At 46.1% G+C, this 23,374-nt stretch overlaps 1 protein-coding gene across 2 annotated transcripts in view; it reads left to right on the top strand.

Moving 5' to 3' along the window:
• SLC4A4 (solute carrier family 4 (sodium bicarbonate cotransporter), member 4) overlaps positions 1-23,374 on the top strand; it is a 140,532-nt gene that overhangs the window by 62,775 nt on the left and 54,383 nt on the right. For both annotated transcript variants that reach the window (XM_010008515.1, XM_010008514.1), the window contains 4 exons: positions 1,549-1,684; positions 6,457-6,617; positions 9,283-9,462; positions 22,181-22,257. In XM_010008515.1, the coding sequence (XP_010006817.1) occupies positions 1,549-1,684; positions 6,457-6,617; positions 9,283-9,462; positions 22,181-22,257 (554 nt within the window). The remainder of the gene's footprint in view (positions 1-1,548; positions 1,685-6,456; positions 6,618-9,282; positions 9,463-22,180; positions 22,258-23,374) is intronic.

Genomic DNA, 23,374 nt, shown 5'->3' with positions numbered 1-23,374 from the left:
AGCAGGACATGCAGTACTCTGAAGAGCTCTTCAGAGGTTGCCATCTCTGGGGCTGGGTGGGGATGTTAAAGAAGGGACACGTGGCTCCTCTACAAGCATTTAAAGCCAAAAGGCTGTCAGGTGTAAGGGTGCTCATCAACCTGTACTCTGGACACCATGTGTATGGTCTTATCCCTCTTGCCCTTGTTGCAGAGCCTGTGCTGGGCCATGTACTTGGGTGTCTGGGGAGCTGCAAGGGCATTTATGGCTGCAAATACACTTCTAGTAGAATAGTAATCTGGTTTATAGTATGAAAGCATCATGAACCTAATTGATGGAGAAGTGAATTTGCATCCACCTTTGCTGAGTAGTTAAAGAAGAAAGCGATGAAAGTTTCTTTTTAAAAAAAAAGGGGGAAAGGACATGTTTCTTGCAGGTTGCTTTTTTCACTTTACAAATTTGTTTACCCTGGAAGAATCAATGGTGATTGGACACATGGTGCAATTGATTATTTTGCAACAGACAGCTGATTTTTTGAAAAGAAGGAAGTTTTTAGCAGAACTGTTCGAAGTTCATAGTCTGCTGTTTAATACTAGTAAACATCCAGCAGAAAGGATGTCTCTCTTAAAATTTCACATGATCACACCATCCTTTTAGGGTGATATGATCAGAAAAAACACGTAGACCCCAAGGTGTCCTCCAGCAAGGTGACTCCTGTGGCATGAGCTCCCACTGCCTTGGGGAGATACCCTTAGGTCTTAGGATGGGGACAGTGATGCTCTCAGGTTTGAATTTTCAGTTTCTTAACCAGCAAGGGTTTTCTGCTAATTTTTCTTGAGTTAATAATGCAAATAAACGTGCCTTGAGCTGTTCAAAGAGCATGTGTGTTGAAAATAGTTTCTTTTGCCTAAATGGACAGCCTTTCCCCAGTGGGAGCAGTTGTTTATTCTCAGTGCATTGGTGCCTGACTAAATGCACCGGGTCGCATTCTGCATGTATAGACGGGACAACCTTCTTGCTAAATATTCCTGTGTGCTCCAGCGGTAGGTCTGGGGAGGTTCCAGCCTGCCTTGCAGGCCAATAGCAGCCCCAGCCTTGTTGGCAGGGAGGGGAAAGCCAGCTATGGGATGCTGTCACAGCAAGCCCCAAAAGAGTTTGGCTGAAACTGGTTGTACCTCATATAAAAAAGGAGGTGAAGAATCTCAGCTGATCAGAGTACGGAAGGTCCTTGGGCATGCACCATAGAGCATATTGGTTTTGAGGTCGATAGTTCTTTTTTTACAAGGGCTGCAAATTGCTGTTACATAGTTAAGGACTGTAGGAAGAAGCAAGTTTTCCTGAACTTTACTCCCAGCTTGAACTTTTAAGAAGTCAAGTGAGAGGCAAGGAAGGGGAGAGAGGGAGGTAGACGTACCCTCACTCACGCCCCACCGTCTGCAGCGACTAGGATGTCAAATGGAAAAAGCCTGGAGAAGCAGCTGAATGGCTTGGGGGAGCAGGGGAAGGAAAGGAGCCGCATGTCCCTGGTCATCTCTCAGGCAGTTAACCGCAGTATTTTCACCTCTGCAGTCTCCCCTGCGGCCGAACGCATCCGCTTCATCCTCGGAGAGGAAGATGACAGCCCAGCACCCCCCCAGCTCTTCACGGAGCTGGATGAACTTCTGGCTATCGATGGACAAGAGATGGAATGGAAGGAGACTGCAAGGTGGGTCGGTTTTCCCTTACCCCGAAAAAAAGGGAAGCTGCACAGGATTCCCATGGGGAGTTCTTTTTTAATGCTCCAGTGGGGTAATATCTGTGTGACAGGGTCACTGGGGAATCCACAGAAAGGAGCCTGCACAGTTCAAATTACCTTTCTTCAATTCTGTTGCTGAAAAGTACATTTGAGCCTGATCCCACCTCACAGCACAAGTTGGGAGATTTTGACTGTCCCCCTCTCCTAGCAAGTTACTGATGAAATGAATTTTAAATAGGGGAAAAAAAACATCCTGCTTTTTTGCTTTTGAGGAAATTGTTAAAGGTGTGTGTTAAAAGCTGGATGGAGTTGCCTGCTTTGAGTTTCTTGGTTAGGTTTTCTGCCTATTTCTTTGATGCTGCTTGTGGCTTGGTCAAAAAACCATGTCACAAAGCCAGCATGGGTTTTCTTATCTGCTTGACACAAGTTACATCTGAGCCACCACCAAAAGAGCCATTAAAATCTTTTCCTTGGGTTTGCCTTAAAAGGTAAACCCCTGATTGCAGTCTGTGAAGGCCTAAACTATCCCACTACAAAGAGGTGCTCACCAGCCAGAGAGCATTCTGGGGCTCTGCCTTCCCTCCTCCCGAACCCTCTCATTAACTTGGGGCTTTTTCTTTTCCTTAATTGTGGCTGGGCTAAGCTCTTTCCCCACCTTCAAGTCCTAAGGGCACCCTACCGTGTTCATCATTAGCCCATCTTGTTTGGTTGCCTTAATATTCTTCACCCACCACCTACCTCTTTACCCCCTTATCTTTCTTTATTTTTACTTTTTGGACACTTGGAGAGCCTATTTAAAGACTTTTCACCTTTTACTCTCTAACTCCTTATTTGTTGGTCATCCTTTCTCCCTTTATTGCTCTTCTCTCCTCTTACCATTAGTTCAGCACTTGCATTTTGTCACCTGCAGTGCCTACCTCTCCTTTTTACAGCAAAATATGCTTTCCTCTGTGCACAGGTCTTTGGGAAGGGGTTTCAGTGACAGTTGGATGAAGCTTTTCCACGATTTAGCCCTTAGTGTGGTATTTTTTAAGGAGCAGTCTCTTTGGTCTCTCCTTTATAGCAAAAATGCAGGACAGATCCCAAAGCACTGCTATTTCTTGAGGGATATGAGTGATATCTCAGGCTGTCAGGTGGCTGTGGAGAAAAAGGGGTTTTGATTTCTTCTCTGGCAAGTGGTTTCTGGTTTTATGTCTTTCCACACATCCTTGGTAGAAGTGCTGTTTGGAGCTGTGTATTCAACTCTCTCTCTTTGAAGATACATGTATATGTTATCTGCTCTAAGCACCTTGTGGAGGCACTGGGTAATTCTTAAACTTGGCCGAGCCTCCTCTTGTTGATAATGATCTTACATAGTGTATGATTTTTCTGGATTTTTCAGTATCTTCCTGAGATGACTTAATCTTGCACAGCAAACCCTGTCTGTAACCCTGACATAGCAGCAGAAGCTGGCTGGGTCTGTGCTTCAGCGGGCAGAGATGCTGCAGCTCTTCAGTCTAAGACTTGACAGGGTGTGGAAGCTATTAGGAAACAGTATATTATATAAAAAGGTTTTGTGAGTTACACCATCTCTTCCAGAGCTGTTCTGGTCAACAGAAAAATAACTGGTACATGTCACTGAAAATTTCTATCAAGAACTGATTAAAAGACTTTTCCAAAAAGGGACCTTTAGTTGCCCATCCTGGTTCTTGTTTCTTGTGAGTTCAGCTATCTGTGTTGCAACTCCAGTATAAACAGGCTGTAGTTGTCCCCCTGCACATGATGGCACTTCTCTGACAGTAGGTAAGATCAGCCCATGACCAAGACTCAAGGGTGTTCTTTGTGCCCCCTAGCCTGTTAGCCCATCATAGTGTTGGGCCATGGGTCACAATAAATGGCTGCTTTGGAGGAACATTCTTAAGTCTACACAGGGTTCTGCGGCAAAGCCCTGTCAGTGCATTAGAAATAGAGCAGTAAAAGGGAAGGTTTATTGCTGTTGGAAGGCAATGTGAAGATCTGGGTCGCTGGATGCTCCTCATTCATTTTGTTGGGCAAGTTCTTGCACTAACATGTGAATGTTTGCATTTCAGTGGTAGTTACAGGATACAGAGCAAACTAAGAAAAGATCTGCAGCAGCTGGAGGCCACCAGTCCATTTTGGGGGCTCAATACAGTACATTTGGGGACCAGGATGTGTCCACCATGGGGTGGGCGTTGTTGTTCTGCAAGGCAGGGAGACAGCAGAAACATCAAGAAATTACAAAGGAAAGGAAGGAAAGGACTGTGGGTTGGTGGATTGTTATTTTTTAATCTTGTATTATGGTCTTCTTTTTATTATATTCTCTCTGACAGGCAGTGCATCTTCATCCTTCACCCCTTTACACCTTGTAATGTTAAAGTACCTTTTACATGATCGGTTTTGAGGCTTTAAAAAGAGAAGCTGGCTCCTGCTCTGGGCTGGCAGAGGTGCTAGCTGGGCTCACAGGCTGGCCGGACCTCAGAACCACAGGCAGTTACTCCGGAGGCAGCCAAGGGTGCTGGTGGCAGATTGTTCTCCCAAGTCTTAGCCCTTTGGAACCAGTGATGCTGATGGGCACCTGAAATCCCAAGTCCCCAGTGCCAGGAGAGCCTTTCTGGAGCTGTGGGCATAGTTTCCAAGGCCCTCAAGGTGTAACAGACCATGGGTCTCTGTGTCACACTGTACTGCTCATCTGATGTGGCCAGGGAATGGTTGCTCATTATGGCAAGGGCAGTAGAGCTGGCAAACAGGAGCTACACATGGATGTCAGGAGCAGAGCGGGATAGAAATAAGGAAGGGAATTTGATTGTTTTCTCCATCAACAGTGGAGAGAATCTTCTGCCCTGAAGCAGCCTGTTGGTGCTAGGCTGCAGCCAGTGCTGCTTTCAGCCCAAAGAAACCTGTGAGCAAAAGTCATTCTGAAGAAGCAGATTTTGGGAAAAAAACCCATCAAGGCCAAGGCATGGGTTAAACATAGGGAGAGGCACATGGATAGCTTGTCTGAACCCTGGTTTGCAGAGGGAGATGGTTTGAATGCCCTGAATAGAGCAAGCAGGAGTTCAGGTGGGTTTGCCAGGGAAATGTTGTTTTATTGTATTTGTATTGTGGGTTGTAGTGAGAAAAGCAAACAGAAAGCAAATATTGATTGTCCTGGATAATACGCTCACACCAAAAAGGAAAACACTTTGTAGTTTGCAGCCTTTGTGCTGTAGTAGGACAAACTGTATCACTGTATCTCAGTCACACACAGTATACTGCCTTTGAAATTCACAGGCTGGCAGCCTGAGTCCCTTCTGCATCCTAGGAAATATCTAGGTTTTGTGGCCTGAATAGAAGCTTATTAATTTGAGATCAAATAAAATAAATTTTTTAAAGGCTCAACATGTATGCAATTGAAAAGCATAATTGATCCGCAAGTAATAAATTTTTCAGGATTAAATATAATTTAACTTGGTGTTAATAGTATTCTTTTGCACCAGTTTATGAGCTTCCTTACCTTCACATGTGTGTTTTTTGTCTTAACAATGCCCTTACATTAGTCACTGAAATTTTCATTTTCCACATCTATTAAAATAGTATCTCACGACAGGACTAGAAGGCACTTCTGCTTTGCAATGCGATGATGTTAAATCACTTTCCTTTACCTGCACTCCCACCAAAGCCATGGCTGGGTGCTGCAACAAAGGGAAAAGGCCCACTGTGGTTTTTTTTTTTCCTTTTCCCAGTGCAGGGAAGGTAGGAGCCAGCTGACCTCTCATCCCAGCACCCCAGCTCCATCCTGGGCTCCCCGCTGCTGTGGAGCCCCAGGCAGGGGCAAGGCTGGAGCTAGAGCTGGGCTGCAGCCTGCCATGTGGGGAGAGGACCCTTCTTCTTGCCTGCTGTTAGGTTACAGTTTCAGGGGTAGAAAGAGTATTTTGCACAGAAGAGGATTTAACCTTTGCTCTAGTCTTCAACTAGAGGTGAGCTTTCTGTTTTTTTCAGACCTGCTTTGATAAATCATTAAACAACAGCTAGAGAGTGGAGGGAAAGAACAAGCCCCTTAATTTGGGCCTTTGCCTCTGGAGGCTCACTTGTTCTGCTGAGGTTTGGTTAGGATGTTCTCTTGTCCTCCTTTGCCTTATGCCAGCCTGTGGGTATGGGGGAGCATTATTTGGTGCTGCTGAGTTTTGGCAGTCTGAAACTTTCAGGTTTTATTGTATTTGAATATTCAAATGCAGACAAGTCGCCTTATTACCAGAAATGCTGATTTCCCCACCACTACCACCCATCCTTTTTGTGGAGCTGTAGTGCTCAGCCCTTCTCACTTGAGATGTGTGACTCGCTTATTATTACCTGACTCTCCCTCCATTGGGTGTGGGGAGGTAGTGGTCAAGTGGTGGTGGTTGATTTGATGCTGTGCCAGGTTAGCTGGGGAGGGGATTCCTAGGTCTCAGCTGGGTTGCTGAAGCTACCTCTGTGCTGCAGGGTGTTAGTCTAAGTCATGCTGAAAGCTATTAAAGATAACATGTCTTACCTCCCGTATGCAGTGGCTGACAAGCAGACAGAGCATTGTCCCTGCTCAGTTATACCAATTCATTAAGTCTTTGACACTTGATCATGGGTTTGTGGCCTTGGAGAGATGCTGGAAAATGTGTGTGCACTTGCAGGATGCCACAAGGGGTCATCTGCCTCGTGTCCTGCAGAGATGTGGGTCTGCAAAGGAGCCAGCAGCTCTAACACCATCTCCTTGCGCTGCCCTCTTGTAGGTGGATCAAGTTTGAGGAGAAGGTGGAACAAGGCGGAGAGCGATGGAGCAAACCTCACGTGGCCACCTTGTCCCTGCACAGCTTGTTTGAGCTAAGGACATGTATAGAGAAAGGTTCCATAATGCTGGATATAGAGGCCACTTCTCTCCCGCAGGTGGTGGGTAAGTAAAGTTGCCTTGGCTCTTCCCCTCAGGTCTTCTCTGGAACTTTTAATTAACCCTGACAATGCTGTCACTGATGGTTTTAATGCAAAAAGCACTGCTTTTTAAATAAAGGAGGAAAATAAAGAAATAATCCTCTAAGGAGTAACAGGGGAAACTAAAAATACAGGTAGAAGGATAACAGATAAATAAGAAGAGTAGTACTCAGTTCAGGAAGAAATGTAAAAAAATCCACTTCAGTGATAATTAGTGCTTACCAGGAACTGGTTTTTGGTGATTGTATAGAATCACAGAATAATTTTGTTTGGGAAGGACCTTTAAGATCATCAGGTCCAACCATTAACCCAGCACGGCCAAGTTCACCACTAAACCCTGTCCCTCAGCACCACATCTACACAGCGTTGAAATCCCTCCAGGGCTGGTGGCTCCACCAGTTCCCAGGGCAGCCTGTGCCAGGGCCTGAAAACCATCCTGGTGAAGAACTTTCTCCTAATATCCAATGGGAGGATTTCCCAAGGTGGGCTGCTGAAGTTAGGTGAGGCTCCGCTTCAGATGGGGTGGTTGCCTGCAGCAGAGGACAGCAAGGAGCAGCTGCTTCACTGAGCTGCTTCACTTGGCTGAACAAGATAGCTTTTTTTTTGGTAGTCAAAATATCTGTGGCTTGGGATGACAGTGACGTTGCTGAGAGCTATAGCATGTTCCCAATGACGTCTGAGAAGACATGTGAAAATAAATTTTTAAAGTGAGCCATCCAGTGGAGGTACATTTAACCAAAACTCTGAGCTTAGAAGCCATTGGGTGAAGAGCTGCAGAAGAGAAAAATGAAATAAAACCCCCAGAGAACTCAATGCCTTGAAGTATAACCTCAGGGAGTAGGCTTAAAATTGTCCAGGCACAAGATTGTCAAATATCGGTTGCTGCATGAGTTTGTAAGACTTAGAATTGCAAAAGCTGTTTCTGCTGTCATCTACAGAATTTTGAACTTAATTTTGTCAGCGCTTATGGTGGCATTTATCTTCCTTTCGTTTTGTCTCTGTGTATCCAAACACAGAGCTTTGCAAAATGAAGAAAAACAGCAAACAAGCAACCAACCAAAAGACTCTGAAGTTTTTCTGCTGAAGCTGAATGTACTTCAAAAGATGAAAGAGAGCAGCTGATGTCAGTGGTCTGTGACTTCAACCCTCAAACATGAAATTTCTTTTTGAAGTCACTTCAAGATGTCACCTTCAATATCCTTCTTCAACACCCAAATAAAATCTAATTCCTGAGAGACTAAATTACAAATCAAGGCCTTCTGTCGCTGTAACACTGTTCTGAGCAGGACACGTTTTCTGGCCCAGGTCCTTAATCAGATAGATAGGGATGTCCAAGTAGCCTGCAGACTTGGTTTCCAGAATTATTTAATCATCATCACTTGGTTGGTGTCTAGCAGTGACATGCAGGAAAGAAAAACTCAGAGCTTTCTTTGGTGATTTGTGTTATATCCGAAACATGGGCAGGAAGAAATCCTTGCCTGCTGTAGAAGGATAAACTTGATTAAGACAGACATGTTGTTCTGAAGGAGGTACTTCAGAAATCCCCAACAAAAAAATGCAAACAACAAAAGCTTCCAGAAAAAGGGGACTTTACAAAGATAAACCTTTTGCCAACATTTTGTCACCGTACCTACGTGCATGTAGCCATCTTTTGTTGAATTTGGGTGGAAGAGCAAGACTTTGTTCACTTGTGCTTTGAAGAGGCAGTAATTCTTGGGCAGTACACAGAGGGTGACTTTCTGACTCACTGAGTTAGCAAATGCAATGCATGTTCTGCCTCCACTTTCCCATAACTCTTATTATTAGCACAAATAAAAGTTACTGGTAGACAAATAAGAGCTGCCACTTTCCCTTGGGGGACAGCCTGTTAACTGAAGTAATCAAGGGAATGACTTAATGTGAGATTTAATGCACAATAGAGGTTCTTAATGAATCTGACTCAATTTTTTTAAATTTTTTTTTCTGCTCTGGGATGGGGGAGCAGAAATTAGAGAAGTGGTAGAAAGTGAGCAGCCTTTGCAGGGAGCTGGGAGCCTTTTTTCCTGGTGATTCAGTTAAAGGCAAAGCCATGTAATACATCCTGTGACAAATGGAGCAAGTTCTGCCTTTTGTAGTTGCCGTCATTTTACTGCAACTCTTTGAGTGAGCGATTTAATTAGTTACTCATCTCCAGGACTTTTTTCCTGTTGTTAGATCAGTTTTTATGGGGGGCCTGTGAGGTGAACCCGGGTAATCTGATGGAAGTTTTGCCATTTTATTTTTGGGAGCACACCAGATATTGAACTGTGGTTGTAGCTTCTTCACAAAAATAGAGGGTCAGAGGAGATTCCCCTCCTGAGCTAAGAACCATCTCATTCTGATTACACTTGGTTTCAAATAGGCTCAGTGGTGTCTGAAAATAACAAAAGGGAGGCTCGGTGCAATAGGTACCTGCTGCTGACTGATGGGTTTTGCTGGATGAAAATGCGTATGTTTTGTTTCCAAAGCAATATCTAAAGGAGATTCTCATTCAAAATGAAATGGTGAAACCTGGTTTTGAGGTGGAAGTTATCCATCTTCCTTGGTAGAGCTGACTTTGGTGCTTTGTTATTAACTGTCCTCTCCATCACCCCTTTCTTTGCGTGTGACAGAAATGATTGTTGACAATCAGATTGAGACGGGACTTTTGAAACCAGAGCTGAAGGACAAAGTCACCTACACACTACTCAGGAAGCACCGGCACCAGACCAAGAAGTCCAACCTGCGTTCCCTGGCTGACATTGGAAAGACCGTCTCCAGTGCAAGTAGGATGTTTACCAACCCCGATAATGGTAATGCAGAGGCTAACTGGCTATAGCCTTCCCTTCTAAAGCAGCCCACCAAACCTGCCTGCCCACAACTAACTGCGTTGCTTTGACAAAGCTTTTCTAACCCCTGATTAGTGTAGCGAGACCCGTGCTGACAGCATGTCGGTGGTGGGCTCTGGAGGCTGCTTTGGCCGTGGCACATTGCTCTAAACCTATCTTCACTGGACTGGCAGACAGAGGAGGGGAGTTGGCAGCCAGGCAGGCACAACAGGAGGCAGGGACATGCTCTTGCAGCTGGATCAGAGGATGTGATGTAGGAACAACCATAGGAAAGAGATGTACCAAAAACTCCCACCATGCCTGACCCTAAAAGGCTGATCGTCTGGAACGTTTGGGCAGCTTTTGTACGTGGTCAATTTCTGTACCAGATGGTATTGGTGGCACTCTTTAGTCAAAAGTGACATGACAGTAACACCTAGTCTGCATTTTAGTGTCATGCAGTCATCGTCCAGTGTGGGTAAAGCTGATTTCCATCTTGCTTTATTCATCCTAAAATGGTGTTGTCGTGTACATTGTGACTGTGTCTCTCTCTGTCTGAGAACAGCCTCACAGGCAGTGTTGTGTTGATGGTGGTGTCTGTAAATGTGTGTGTGCGCCCAACGCAGGCAGCTACAGAGGCCTGGCCAGTCACTCTGGACTTACACATTGAGATCAGCTGTCTCCTTACCAATGGTAGACAGAAAAAAGGAGGTTTCAGCCTTTTGTCACATCTTGGAGTTCTGGCACCTGCCTCCTGTTGCAGCCTAGAAATTTGCTGAAAAGCTGGTATTTGAAAATACCCAGAGATTAAAACAAGGGAAGAAATTATATTCTTCCTACATTTAAGGCCTCTTAGCTTTCTGTGTTCTGCTTCTAAAACTCACCCTAACATTTCTCCCTAACCTATTCCTATAATTCATTAATATTTTCTGGTTTTTATCATAATTTGCTTTTGCAACAGGTGTGTATGTGCATGTGAAGAATATGTATTGCTCTTGATGATGCATCTTGTCACCTATGAGTGCCCAGATAATGCAGTGAATAACACAAAGGTGCAATAACAGCAATGAAGGGACTGTTCTGGGTGGGCAGCTTTAAGGTGAATATCCTTGCAGGAGTCCAGTGGAGCAAAGAGAGGGACTGTGCTTGGCCAGGTCCAACAGAGGTCTCATTCAGGAGCTCAAGTCCTCCTCCTCAAGACTCTCTGCTCATTTCCTGTTAGCCTCAGGCATTTTGCCTCTGATCTCAGCTACCTCTGTGACTGGTATTATTTGTGGACCTTTGAAAAGGTGAACAGGTTTGCCTTGAGGAGAAGGGTCCTGGGCTGTAGCCATGCTGTAGGGGAAGCATAAGATGGATGTGTCTTTAGGACACATCTCTTGGGTGCTTCAGTCACCTTGTGCATGGTGAAGGGGATGCCCTTGATTCTGGGCTCCAGCCTCAAAGCCCTCTCCTGCAGGTAGGCAGGCTGCCGAGGTTATGGTGACATGGAGAGGTTTTTCCAGGCTGGCCCATGGTGTTTGGGCAGTGCTCTGCTTCTTCCCATCTGGTGGTTGAACAGGTAATCAGGCTGAACGTTTCATTCTGAGTACCTGTCTCAGGGAGTTCCTAAGGAGGGGAAATGTGAGGAAACCTTTAGGACTGACTATGTGGCATTGCTCTGAGTGGTGGCTCCTTCAGACACACCCAGCGGCTAAGTGAAGAGGTTAAAGTTGTCCATCCATCTTCTACTTCTGTATTACATCTATTTTTGCTGCACCATGTTCTTGGAACAGGAGTCTCTTTTTTTCAGCAGCTGGTGAATGCTATATTCTTCCTTTTCACAATTCCTCAAGGAGGCATCAGCACCTCAGGGGATTAAAGGTAAATTAAAGCTTAGGAGATCTGAAGGTAAAATGATGCACAGGGCATTAGTGAACTCCACCCTGGATGGTAAGCCCTGGTCTCTTTACAGTTGGAGCTAGACTTCCAGGGCTGGATAAAGAGAAAATGCTTGACCTGGAAGTTGGGTGCTTCCAAAGCGCATTCATCTAAGTCCTCATTCCAGTCCCTGCCTATTTTTCACATCCTTTATTCAATCCTAGGTGACTTGGGTTTTCATCCATTCATCCATTTCCTTTTCATGTTTGAAGCAGCTGTGCTGGTCCAGTCTTGGACTGATTCTGAAGAACTTATTTCCTGGCTCTACTTAGCCTGCTGGCTTCAGCCACCGTGTTCATGTTGGTTTGCTTCTATTTTCCCACCTGGGATATTTATGTCTTGTGAGAATGTAGAATGCATCATATTCCATGACAGTCCAAGTGATTTGAGACTTAAGGAGGGAGAGACTTACATACAAAGGGAAATACTTCATGAATAGCTGTTACTGTTATTTATTATTTAATGAAAAAGTAACTCCAGAATGTATTTGAGTGAGTCATGCCACACCCCCGAGTTCAATGAGGGCCTCTCGTGTGCTTCTAAAGTCATCTCTGAGATGATGAGAGATGAAAGTTTAATGAGGCCCACAGGAGCTGTGTCTCAACACAGCTAATCACAATAATGAAAGTGCCAGCAGCCCCGAGCGCTCCTGAATTTCCCTCGAGTTTCCTTCCAGGTAGGTGTTTCCTTTCAGTGTCTCCCTTTCGTTTCAGTATCTGAGACTTTCATCCAATATTGATGATGCCAGGAGCAGCAGCCCCTCTCTGCATCGCTTACTCCTCACCTCTGCACACCAGCTTTACAGGCTGCTGGACTGGGGAAGCTGCTTGGCTGGCAGTTACTGCCTTTGGAGAAAGGGAGAACTTATCTCTAACTCACCCATCAGACACATCAATATAAATGGCAAAGCTCCCTGAGCATTTAATGGACCCAGTTATTTTTTGTTCATTAAGGGTCATTAATTAAACACTCTCTACTGAAACTGAACCAGACCCTGCAGTACGTTATGTGTAAAAGTATGATGTTCTGGCTCTCACTGGGCAGTAGGAATTGATTTGCAACCTCTGATTTTGATAGGTACCGAATTGTGTTAAATTACTTGCAAAACCATTTCTTTAGGAAGCACTTTAGCATAATGTCACTAGCATGGATCCTGCCCATGATTTTCCTTCTTTTATTTTTGTTCAGGGCAGTTAGGCTTAAAACCCAAATTACGTAGTGCCAAATATCTTCAAGAGTGTTTGTTAGATCTGAAATTTGGAAATATCCCCTGGGCGATGGTTCTCAAAGATAGAGAGATGCCCGTCTCTTACTTCAGAGTGCTGAAATAAATAAATCTTAGAGGCTCTAAAATTTTCCGTGCCTTTCCTTGTTTTGTTATAAGCTTGTAGAAACTCCCATTCTGATATTATATGTGATGATAATTAAAACTTCTGAATGTGTCCTATGATATTCTTTATGTATAAAGCAGGAAAAAAGGTAAATGAGCGGAAGTTGCAAAGATTTTGCCTGTGAAAAGGAGTGTATTTTCACTCTGTTGTGTAGTATTGGAAATTGCTCTATACAGCTCACCTGGGTTGACTGTGGCTCCATGGTCCCTGGTAGCAGAGTCATCCTCTACCCCCTCCTTTAATTTCATGGCTCCTTTTGAAGGTAAGACTCAACAGCAATCAGATTGGCAGGAGCACAGCACTTCTGAGCAGCAAAGGTGTGTGCTGAATGCCTTCAGTTCAGTTCTGCATCACGCAGCTTCGTGTTTTGATCGTACTTGGGGGACAAGGTTTCCTCAGAAATCCTTTTTCTCTTGGGAAAGAAATCAGGCAAAAACTGGTAGTTTCTTAGGTGACATCGGGTGGAGGAGGAGAAATCAAAGCACTCCTTTGCTGACCCTTCAACAGGAAGAAGATGGTTATCAAAAAGATGAGCAGATGAAGCTGGACCAATTATTCAGTTACCTTTTGAAGACACCACCCTTTATAGATTCTCATATTGGGAGAAGGTTGAGCTGTAGAAAGTGTTCCCTAAGGACATTGTGTTTTTACATTTAATTGGAGCTCCTGCAGGGGTTTTTAACAGTCTTTTTGTGCTCCTTGTTTTGTTGCCTGGCTCTCAGGAGTTCTTTGTGTCCTCGCCTGACACAGGGTGCAGCACTTGACGTGAAGGCCTGTGATCACTAACACAGAGGCTAGTGGTCCTCCCACAGCCCCTGCCAGCTGGCACACATGGACCTGTCACTCTATAAAATGAGAACTGTGGTCACTGTTCTGCAGGTGCCTGGGGACCATCTCATCGGTGGTTACCAGTCCTTTCGGGGTGACATTTGCCATGTGGATTTGACATTTTCATTGAAAAGCTTCCTGTCTGCCAGCATTTTGTATAATTTTACCCCTGGGAGACCCTGTGGGGCAAAAGCCTTGAAGAGAAGTGGGTGACTTGTACTAAAACCAAGCTGCCAGAGGCTGTAGGCAACTGTGATGTGTTCAAGTGTGAATGTTCAACCACCATAAATGATGGCACATTGCCCATCACCATGTGGATGCTGTCTGTGCTTCCCAGACACCTCCTGAACATTATTTGCTGACAGTGTAGTTTGGAAACAGTTGAGTTAAAATAAAACTGACGTTGGCAACACGTTGGCTTATGCTCTGAGAGAAAGAGAGCTAGCAACAGGGCAAAACTTTCCTCTTCTAGAGTTTTTACTTGGAGTTCAGCTTTATTCAGTAAAGTGTCTTTCATACCAATTGCATCCTCAGTCCCTTTAGAGAGTTGAATGATGTTGTCAGTGGAATAATAGCAGCCCAGGAGGTTAAGTCAGAAATGAGATGTTTTCAAGGAACGCTTGGAAAACCCCACTGACGGTTTCAGCTGCTTGCATGGTTTGAAGCATTGCAGACACAGGTGTGTGTTTCCAAGCCCAGATTGGTGTTCTAGGATACATACATGGTCAGGATCCTCCAAGCTGGCTCCTACAGGGATGTGCCCTGGTTTGTTGTCTGTATGTCTGCCATTCTGAATGACTGCCCTGCAGCTTGGGGCTGCTCAGCACAGCACTGCTTTCCTCAGGTCCTTGAAATCTGCTTCTAAGATGCCTGAATTTTAGATACCAGGGACAGAAAGCTGGCTCCAGACCTGCCAACTGAACACTGGAAGGTGAAGCTACGGAGGAGATGTGCTCGAAATGAGTGGGCTTACCAGTCTGCTCACCGCAGGATGTGGAAAGGTGCCTTGTGTGTGGAGCACTCTGTCCCCCCACCTGGCTTCTTTCTGTAATTCCTTGCATGTTTTTCTGTTTGTTTGTTTGTTTTGTTTCTCTTTTCCTTGGACTCTCCAACTTGGCTCTCTTGTTCCTCTCCGCTGCTGCCTCCTGTGTGCCCGGCCCGAGCCTGCAGCCCCCAGCAGCTGCAGAGCTGGGTGCCCTGCCCGGCCACCCGCACCCGGGCCGAGCCCCGCGGCTGCAGTGCAGCCCCAGCCCGGAGCAGTAAGGGGCGATGCCACCAGCCCGGCTCCTGGCGCTTGCTGCTGCTTTAACAGAGGGAAGAGTGCAGGCACCTTCCTGCTGGAGTGGTTGCTGCTCTGGCTGCCCATGTTCCCTCCACTCACCCTCCCTGCTGCCCTGTTTCGCTCTGGTTTGCTTTTTTGTTGCCTCTGGGATGAAGCAGGAAGGTCAGTCCACCCTCCAGGGGCTGGGCTCCCTCCCAAGCCACCTAGTGATATTTCTTTGAGCTATTGAAAAGTATCGTTTGACTCTTGAAAGGGCTTCATTAATTTTACCACAAAGGCAGTACTATAAATGCAAGAAGCTTCACTCATAGAACCGTAGAACAGTTTGGGTTGGAAAGACTCTTAAAGATCATCTTGTTCCAACCCCCTGGGACACATCCCACTAGACCAGGCTGCTCCAAGCCCCATTTAACCTGCCCTTGAGCACTTTCAGGGATGGGGCAGCCACAGCTTCCCTGGGCAACCTGGGCCAGGATCTCACCCCCCCGCCCCCGCCTCACAGTGAAGAATTTCTTGGATATTTTAGTTTCCATAGAAATAAGATGCAAAAATAGGCTCCCTTTGTCACACACAAGCTTTTATCTCTCAGTGATGAGCTGGGCTTTTCTCAGGCCCCTCTTCTTCTCTCTGGTTTTCCTTTGTAGACCACTGCTCACCAGAGGCCTTGCTGGTCACAGATGAGTGTGCAGTTCCCCCGCCCCGCGGCTGCAGTGCAGCCCCAGCCCGGAGCAGTAAGGGGCGATGCCACCAGCCCGGCTCCTGGCGCTTGCTGCTGCTTTAACAGAGGGAAGAGTGCAGGCACCTTCCTGCTGGAGTGGTTGCTGCTCTGGCTGCCCATGTTCCCTCCACTCACCCTCCCTGCTGCCCTGTTTCGCTCTGGTTTGCTTTTTTGTTGCCTCTGGGATGAAGCAGGAAGGTCAGTCCACCCTCCAGGGGCTGGGCTCCCTCCCAAGCCACCTAGTGATATTTCTTTGAGCTATTGAAAAGTATCGTTTGACTCTTGAAAGGGCTTCATTAATTTTACCACAAAGGCAGTACTATAAATGCAAGAAGCTTCACTCATAGAACCGTAGAACAGTTTGGGTTGGAAAGACTCTTAAAGATCATCTTGTTCCAACCCCCTGGGACACATCCCACTAGACCAGGCTGCTCCAAGCCCCATTTAACCTGCCCTTGAGCACTTTCAGGGATGGGGCAGCCACAGCTTCCCTGGGCAACCTGGGCCAGGATCTCACCCCCCCGCCCCCGCCTCACAGTGAAGAATTTCTTGGATATTTTAGTTTCCATAGAAATAAGATGCAAAAATAGGCTCCCTTTGTCACACACAAGCTTTTATCTCTCAGTGATGAGCTGGGCTTTTCTCAGGCCCCTCTTCTTCTCTCTGGTTTTCCTTTGTAGACCACTGCTCACCAGAGGCCTTGCTGGTCACAGATGAGTGTGCAGTTCCCCCAGAGAGGCACAGAGACATTCTGTATAGGCCATAGCAATCTAGAGAACTCTAAATTTCAGCATGCTCCCTGTGAAAGATGACTCCAGAGCCTATTAGTAGGATGAGATGATACCATGGAGGGGTTTGGGCTGCCTGCCTTAACTACTTGCACCAGTCCTTGGCTGAGCACAGCCAAGGAGAGGCTCACATCACCTTTGCCAGAGAGACTGTGATGTAAACTGAGCCCACATCAGGAAATTCTCTTTCATTAGCAAACTACCTGATGGTGAACATCGTGTGCCCAAGACTTTGGCTGAGGTCTCGGCAGCAGAAACTTATTACTCTTCTGCTTTGCTTAGGGCTCTGAGAGCACGTAGGCTGAGAGGTTTGTTGCTTCCTTCAGCTCTCATGTTTCCTCTCAACTCAGAGAAGCTGGTCACCTGAGGACTCCCAGGTTTTTCAGGTTGGGTTTTTTCTTCCTCTTTCAGCTCTTTCTCAGAAGTGGTATTAGCCCAGAGACTCATACTGCCTTGTGTCCATGTCACCTCCACATGATTGAGTCATCTGTGATGTTGCTCTTATGCGCAGGCTATTTATACAAACATTACAAAATGAGCATTGCACACGTCTGTCCTGGCTTTGGGCCTATGAAGTACTGTGTTCCATTCTGGAGCCCCCAACATAAGAAGGGTATGGAGCTCCTGGAGAGAGTCCAGAGGAGTCCACAAAGATGATCCAAGGCTGGAGCAGCTCTGCTCTGGAGCCAGGCTGAGAGAGTTGGGGTGTTCAGCCTGGAGAAGAGAAGGCTCCAGGGAGACCTTAGAGCACCTTCCAGTGCCTGAAGGGGCTCCAGGAAAGCTGGGGAGGGACCTGGGACAAGGGACAGGGAGTGAGAGGACAAGGGGGAATGGAACAAAATTGGAAGAGGGGAGATTTAGGTGAGACATGAGGAGGAAATTCTTTAGTGTGAGGGTGGTGAGACCCTGGCCCAGGTTGCCCAGGGAGGCTGTAGAAACTCCATCCCTGTGTTCAAGGGCAGGTTGGATGGGGCTTGGAGCAACCTGGGCTGGTGGGAGGTGTCCCTGCCCATGCAGGGGTTTGGACCTAGATGATCTTTAAGGTCCCTTGTGAAAGATGACTCCAGAGCCTATTAGTAGGATGAGATGATACCATGGAGGGGTTTGGGCTGCCTGCCTTAACTACTTGCACCAGTCCTTGGCTGAGCACAGCCAAGGAGAGGCTCACATCACCTTTGCCAGAGAGACTGTGATGTAAACTGAGCCCACATCAGGAAATTCTCTTTCATTAGCAAACTACCTGATGGTGAACATCGTGTGCCCAAGACTTTGGCTGAGGTCTCGGCAGCAGAAACTTATTACTCTTCTGCTTTGCTTAGGGCTCTGAGAGCACGTAGGCTGAGAGGTTTGTTGCTTCCTTCAGCTCTCATGTTTCCTCTCAACTCAGAGAAGCTGGTCACCTGAGGACTCCCAGGTTTTTCAGGTTGGGTTTTTTCTTCCTCTTTCAGCTCTTTCTCAGAAGTGGTATTAGCCCAGAGACTCATACTGCCTTGTGTCCATGTCACCTCCACATGATTGAGTCATCTGTGATGTTGCTCTTATGCGCAGGCTATTTATACAAACATTACAAAATGAGCATTGCACACGTCTGTCCTGGCTTTGGGCCTATGAAGTACTGTGTTCCATTCTGGAGCCCCCAACATAAGAAGGGTATGGAGCTCCTGGAGAGAGTCCAGAGGAGTCCACAAAGATGATCCAAGGCTGGAGCAGCTCTGCTCTGGAGCCAGGCTGAGAGAGTTGGGGTGTTCAGCCTGGAGAAGAGAAGGCTCCAGGGAGACCTTAGAGCACCTTCCAGTGCCTGAAGGGGCTCCAGGAAAGCTGGGGAGGGACCTGGGACAAGGGACAGGGAGTGAGAGGACAAGGGGGAATGGAACAAAATTGGAAGAGGGGAGATTTAGGTGAGACATGAGGAGGAAATTCTTTAGTGTGAGGGTGGTGAGACCCTGGCCCAGGTTGCCCAGGGAGGCTGTAGAAACTCCATCCCTGTGTTCAAGGGCAGGTTGGATGGGGCTTGGAGCAACCTGGGCTGGTGGGAGGTGTCCCTGCCCATGCAGGGGTTTGGACCTAGATGATCTTTAAGGTCCCTTCCAATTCAAACCATTCTGTGATTCTATGAAAGGTGCACAGCCATAGGAACCTGAGTCAGAAGGGCTTCAGGCTGTACAGGTTTTGGCCACATTGTCCACAAAGCCAAATGGCTTTTGTCCAACATTGCACACCTGGCATCTCTAGCAGCATTTTTCTGTTAGTGGCTTTGCTTGGCAGTCAAGACAAAATCAGGGATTTGGGGAAATCTTCGACATGCAGGCTGGTAAACTGTCATGTTCCTTAGGTCAGCAAAGCTGGTAAAAGGTGTAGCCTGTGGTTTCCAGTCTGTGTTCAGAAGCAGTACTGAGTGGGACTAGTCTGAACTTGAGGACCTTGTAAGGCATCTGCAAAAGATGATATGCACAGACATCCATCTTCAGGGGAGAACAGTCATATTGCGTGCTGAAGAGGTTTTGCCTGTCAGCATTAGGTGTAAAATTTCCTGCAAGGACGTGGAGATATATATGAATCATTTTAGCCTGAGAGCGCCCTCTTTAGGTTGGGATTATGAGGTGCTTTCTACTTCCAAGAAACATTAAGTGTCTTCTAAAGCTTTGGTGCTCACGTACAGGCTTGCTTTCTTCTGGGGCTCAGGTCCTTCTGCCTGGGAGGAGCTCTGGCACTGGCTGAAACCATGGTGTTGTCACACAGGGGGATGAATGTTCCTCATACAAAGTGCTCTAACTGTGACTGAAGGAGTTTCCTAAGAGCCCTTAGCTTGGAGGTTCATGCATCTTATTGTACAGGTTTTTGACTGATGTCCTTCCTGGCTAGGCTCCATGCACTTGTCCTTGTTGAGCTTGGCAGTGGTGGGGCTGCTGCTGCTGGGATGGATTTTGAGTACAGTCAAGGTCATGTTTGCAGGAAAGTGTGGTACTTCTAAAACTGGAGAAGGCAGGTAAGTGTTTTGGTACATGGGTCTGGACAGGTCTAGAATGAGTATGAGATGCCTTAAGAAGACCTGCTGTGGCTTTGCTGTGGTTCTGTTGGTCGTGTTGGGAGCAAGAGGTGAAGGAGCCATTAGCCACTTCATCTAGAAAGAAGGGTAATGCTTTCCTAAGGAACATTCAGCCTTGGACATCTAGTGAAGAAAGCAAACAAATGAAGTGATCTGGAAAAATCACAGAACTGACAGGGTTGGAAGGGACTTCTAGGAATCATCTAGTCTGACTTCCTGCCGAAGCACATCCCACAGGACTGCGTCCAGGCGGGTTTGGAATGGCTCTGAAGAAGGGGACTCCACACCCTCCCTGGGCAGCCTGTCCCAGGGCTCTGTCACCCTCACTGTAAATAAGTTTTTCCTCAGATTTAAATGGCACTTCCCATGTTCAATTTGTGCCCATTGCCCCTTGTCCTGTCCCTGGGCACTACTGAGCAGAGTCTGGCTCTATCCTCCCTGCACCCACCCTGCAGATACTAACAGGCATTGATAAGGTCTCCCCTCACCCTTCTCCTCTTCAGGCCGTACAGTTCTAGCTCACTCAGCCTTTCTGCCTCAGGGAGATGCTCCAATCCCCCAGTCATTTTTGTTGCCCTAAGATTAAAGCTTTGGGCCGAGATTTTATTCTGTTTACCCCAGAACTGGACCTAGAAATTTGGAAGACTACTGAGGCAGAGTGTGTCCCTTCCAGAGTGCCTTCAGCAGATGCCTTTCACAGCAGCCACCCAGTGCAGCTCTTTGGAATCAAATTCCCTGAAACAGCATTAAAGAACTGTGTATGACAAAATCAGGAGTATTTCCTACTCTTGCTCAAAGCTTTTTGGAAGCCATACTTGCTTCCTTCTCAGCTGGAGTCTCCAGATCCATTTAACTCTGCTGAAGACTTTATTGTTTGTTGCTCTCACTTGGTGACACTCGGTGATGGGACCTGAGAGAAGCTTTGCTGTGACTCACTGAGCTGCCTGACACCAATTATTAGTGTCAACAAACTGTGTTTGGAAGAAAGTGCTTCCCTGATCCTTTATTTGGCTTTATTGGCTCAAACGTGCAAAGCAGTCATGGGTATCTCTGCGTCAGGCTTCCATCTTCCATTTTAATTTACGGGTACATTATATACTTGTCAAAGCATTCCCAGAATTGGCAGTGCCTGTGCATCATGTAAAAGATAATTAATGGCACTGTACAAGAAAAAAGAGCCCTGGGTTTTAGTAGTGGACTTCAGGATTAAAATAACATGGGTTTATTTTGGAGGCGTTTTTTTGATCCAACTTTGCTTTTTGCCTAATAGAAAAGCTAATTCAGTAGTTGTATCACAGAAGGTATAATGAACACAGTGTTGCCTACACCGTGTAAGAGAGACAGGCTACATGAGCAAGTGTGATCCCTGTTTTCCTGTTTTGTTGCTCTCCAACCTACAGATTTGTATCAAACATTCAGTCAAAATTTGCAGACATGGCTTACTAATAATTAATTAGGAGAATGGTTTCTCATATCTGTAGCTTAAACTAGTCTTCCAAGTAGCGTTTCTTGCTCTCTGAGTAACTGTATGTGTACAAACTTTGTAGAGATAGGTGGGGTCTTCCATCTGGCTCTCTACTGCAGCAGGAAGAGGAAAAGCTGGAGATCCCCTTTTCTAATATCTAATTTTATTGTGCTTGGCTGGTGCTGGGTTGGTGTTCCTGGTTGTAGTAAGAACACCACAGGTATATTGTGATTCCAAGTGGCTCATAAGAAAAATGCTTTCAGTCTCATCTCCACATATATTGAGTAGTTGCAAAGAGATCTGGGAGTCCAGATCTTTTTTTTTGCCTCTTTTTTTTCTTACTATGCCAATTTATTATAGACCTTGTTTGTGCTGGGAGCTGATTGACACTGAAAACTTGGACTTGGATTTTGGTAGGAATGTCAAACCGTAAGTGTAATCAATATTGGCTTGAAATGCTGAGGCTGAGATGGGAAGTGCCTCAGTACCATTTCTTTTTGAGGATTTTCTGGAGCTTTATTCTGTGTTCTTTAGAACTATTTCCTTCTGTTCTGCTAGTCTCTGAGACCACAGGAGTAAGTAGGGTAGGTAAGGTCCATAAGGGAGCAAGCAGCTCCTCACTAGTAGGTGTATGAGATCTACAGATGAGCAGTTGTCTTTCAAAAAGAAATGGAAGTGAACTGCTTCAGCTCTTTGTCCCTGAGGGTTTTCTTAATCTCTCTGGGATATCTGGTGTCAGGGACGGTGGCTTTTGGGCCCATCAACATGCTTAGTTGAGCTTGCTTGAAGAAAGGTAAATTTTTAGTAGTGGCTGTTTGGAAGGACCGTGAGCTGCACACCCAAGCTGAGGAGGGTAGGTGCCATCTACGTAGCAGAGCTAAGGTTTGCAGGTCAGAGTGACCATGAGGGTCCCACACGTGTTTGAGGACAGCTTTGTTTCTGGGTCCTGGATGACCCAGCAGCAGCACTCTCAGCAGCTTGTTGCTGCTTTTCTTTCTCTCCCACAGGCAGGAGTTATGGAAAGTCTTGAAACTCTTTTCCTGTCCTAAGAGTCAGGGTGACACTGTGGATCAGAAATGACAAAGCGTTAGCATCTTAACATCCCATGTGCCACGTGGAGTGACGGAAAGCAGCCTGCCAGGGTCCTGAATTCCCCACATCATCCTCCCCTGTATGAGGAAAGGTGTTGCTGTAGCCTGAGCCTCTGTGTTCTTATGACTGGATCAAAACTTGTGCTTTAATTGGTGTCAACATTGTCCTTCCAGGCAGCCCAGCCATGACTCACAGAAACCTGACTTCCACCAGTCTGAATGACATCTCTGACAAGCCTGAGAAAGATCAGGTAAGCTTCAAATTCACCCCTTGCTTGGCAATGTGTATGGTTAGGAGCCTGGTGTTGGGGAAAGAGGCTCCCTGCCATGAAACTGAAGCAGAAGAAAAGGATGAACAAGGTGAGTAGAGTATTTCCAAGACCTGTGACTGGATCCTCCACTTTTTTAAGCGCAAGCCCTTGAAAAGAGCAGGTTAAACTCTTGCTGGGTCTGAAGCAGGAGGCACCACATACATGGCATCTTGCTGATACCCACAAGAAGGAGGGAAAATATCCAGATCTTGATATATTTTGGATCCTCTTGCTGCTAAGCAGAGAGTCTTCAGAGGTTACAGCAAGGGTCTGTGCAGCATCTAAGGTCCTGCAGCAGGCCAGGGCATCTGTTCACGAGGGTTGTGGGGTAGATGTGGAGCATTCAGGAGAAAGTGTCCCTGCTACAGCTGCTGGTGGAATAGAAGATTCTACCTCATCCTGTGCAGCCTTGCTGGCAGGTAACCATGGAAGAGCAGCTTCAAAAGATGAGTATTAAATTTAAAATTGGCCTTTAATGCCAAGTCTCCATGAGTTTGATCAGTTTCTTAGATGAGGATTCATGGTCCATCATACGGGCTGTCTTTGTGTCCTTGTCCTTTCTGAGAGTTAAGGAGTCTGCGACGTAAGAGTGAGTTTAGTTCAGCTCTTAGAAAACTGGTGTCTGAATAAGGTCTCTGTGCACATTTCAAAAAACCTTTGTCTTGATTCCAAAAGTGGGTTATTCTCAAAGCTTGACTGTTTCTTCCTTTTCCTTTCATGCCTTTCAGCCTTCTCTAGTCCCATGATTTTTCTGAATGCAAATGAGTTACTTTGGAAAATTATTTGGGTAAGGCAGTAGAGCTGGCCAGCTGAAAATTGCCCTAGTCCTTCACATGATGGCTGGTTGTTATCTTCTTTAAGGACAACTCTGCCTTAAAGGGACACAGCAACATAATCAATGTAGAAAAGTGAGTTCAGAATAATTAAATATTTTTAAAAATATAATAAATCTTTATATAAATAAATACCCTTTCATGGGAAGAGGAGGGAGGGAGGCAGTGTGTCTTGGATTGACCTTGGTGTCTTTCAGAGTTGTAGCATAAATTTCTATTAGTTG

The sequence above is a fragment of the Chaetura pelagica genome, unplaced genomic scaffold, assembly GCF_000747805.2.
Source record: "Chaetura pelagica isolate M959 unplaced genomic scaffold, ChaPel_1.0 scaffold272, whole genome shotgun sequence".
Taxonomy (NCBI): domain Eukaryota; kingdom Metazoa; phylum Chordata; class Aves; order Apodiformes; family Apodidae; genus Chaetura; species Chaetura pelagica.
This window is presented reverse-complemented; position numbering and strand designations above follow the sequence as displayed.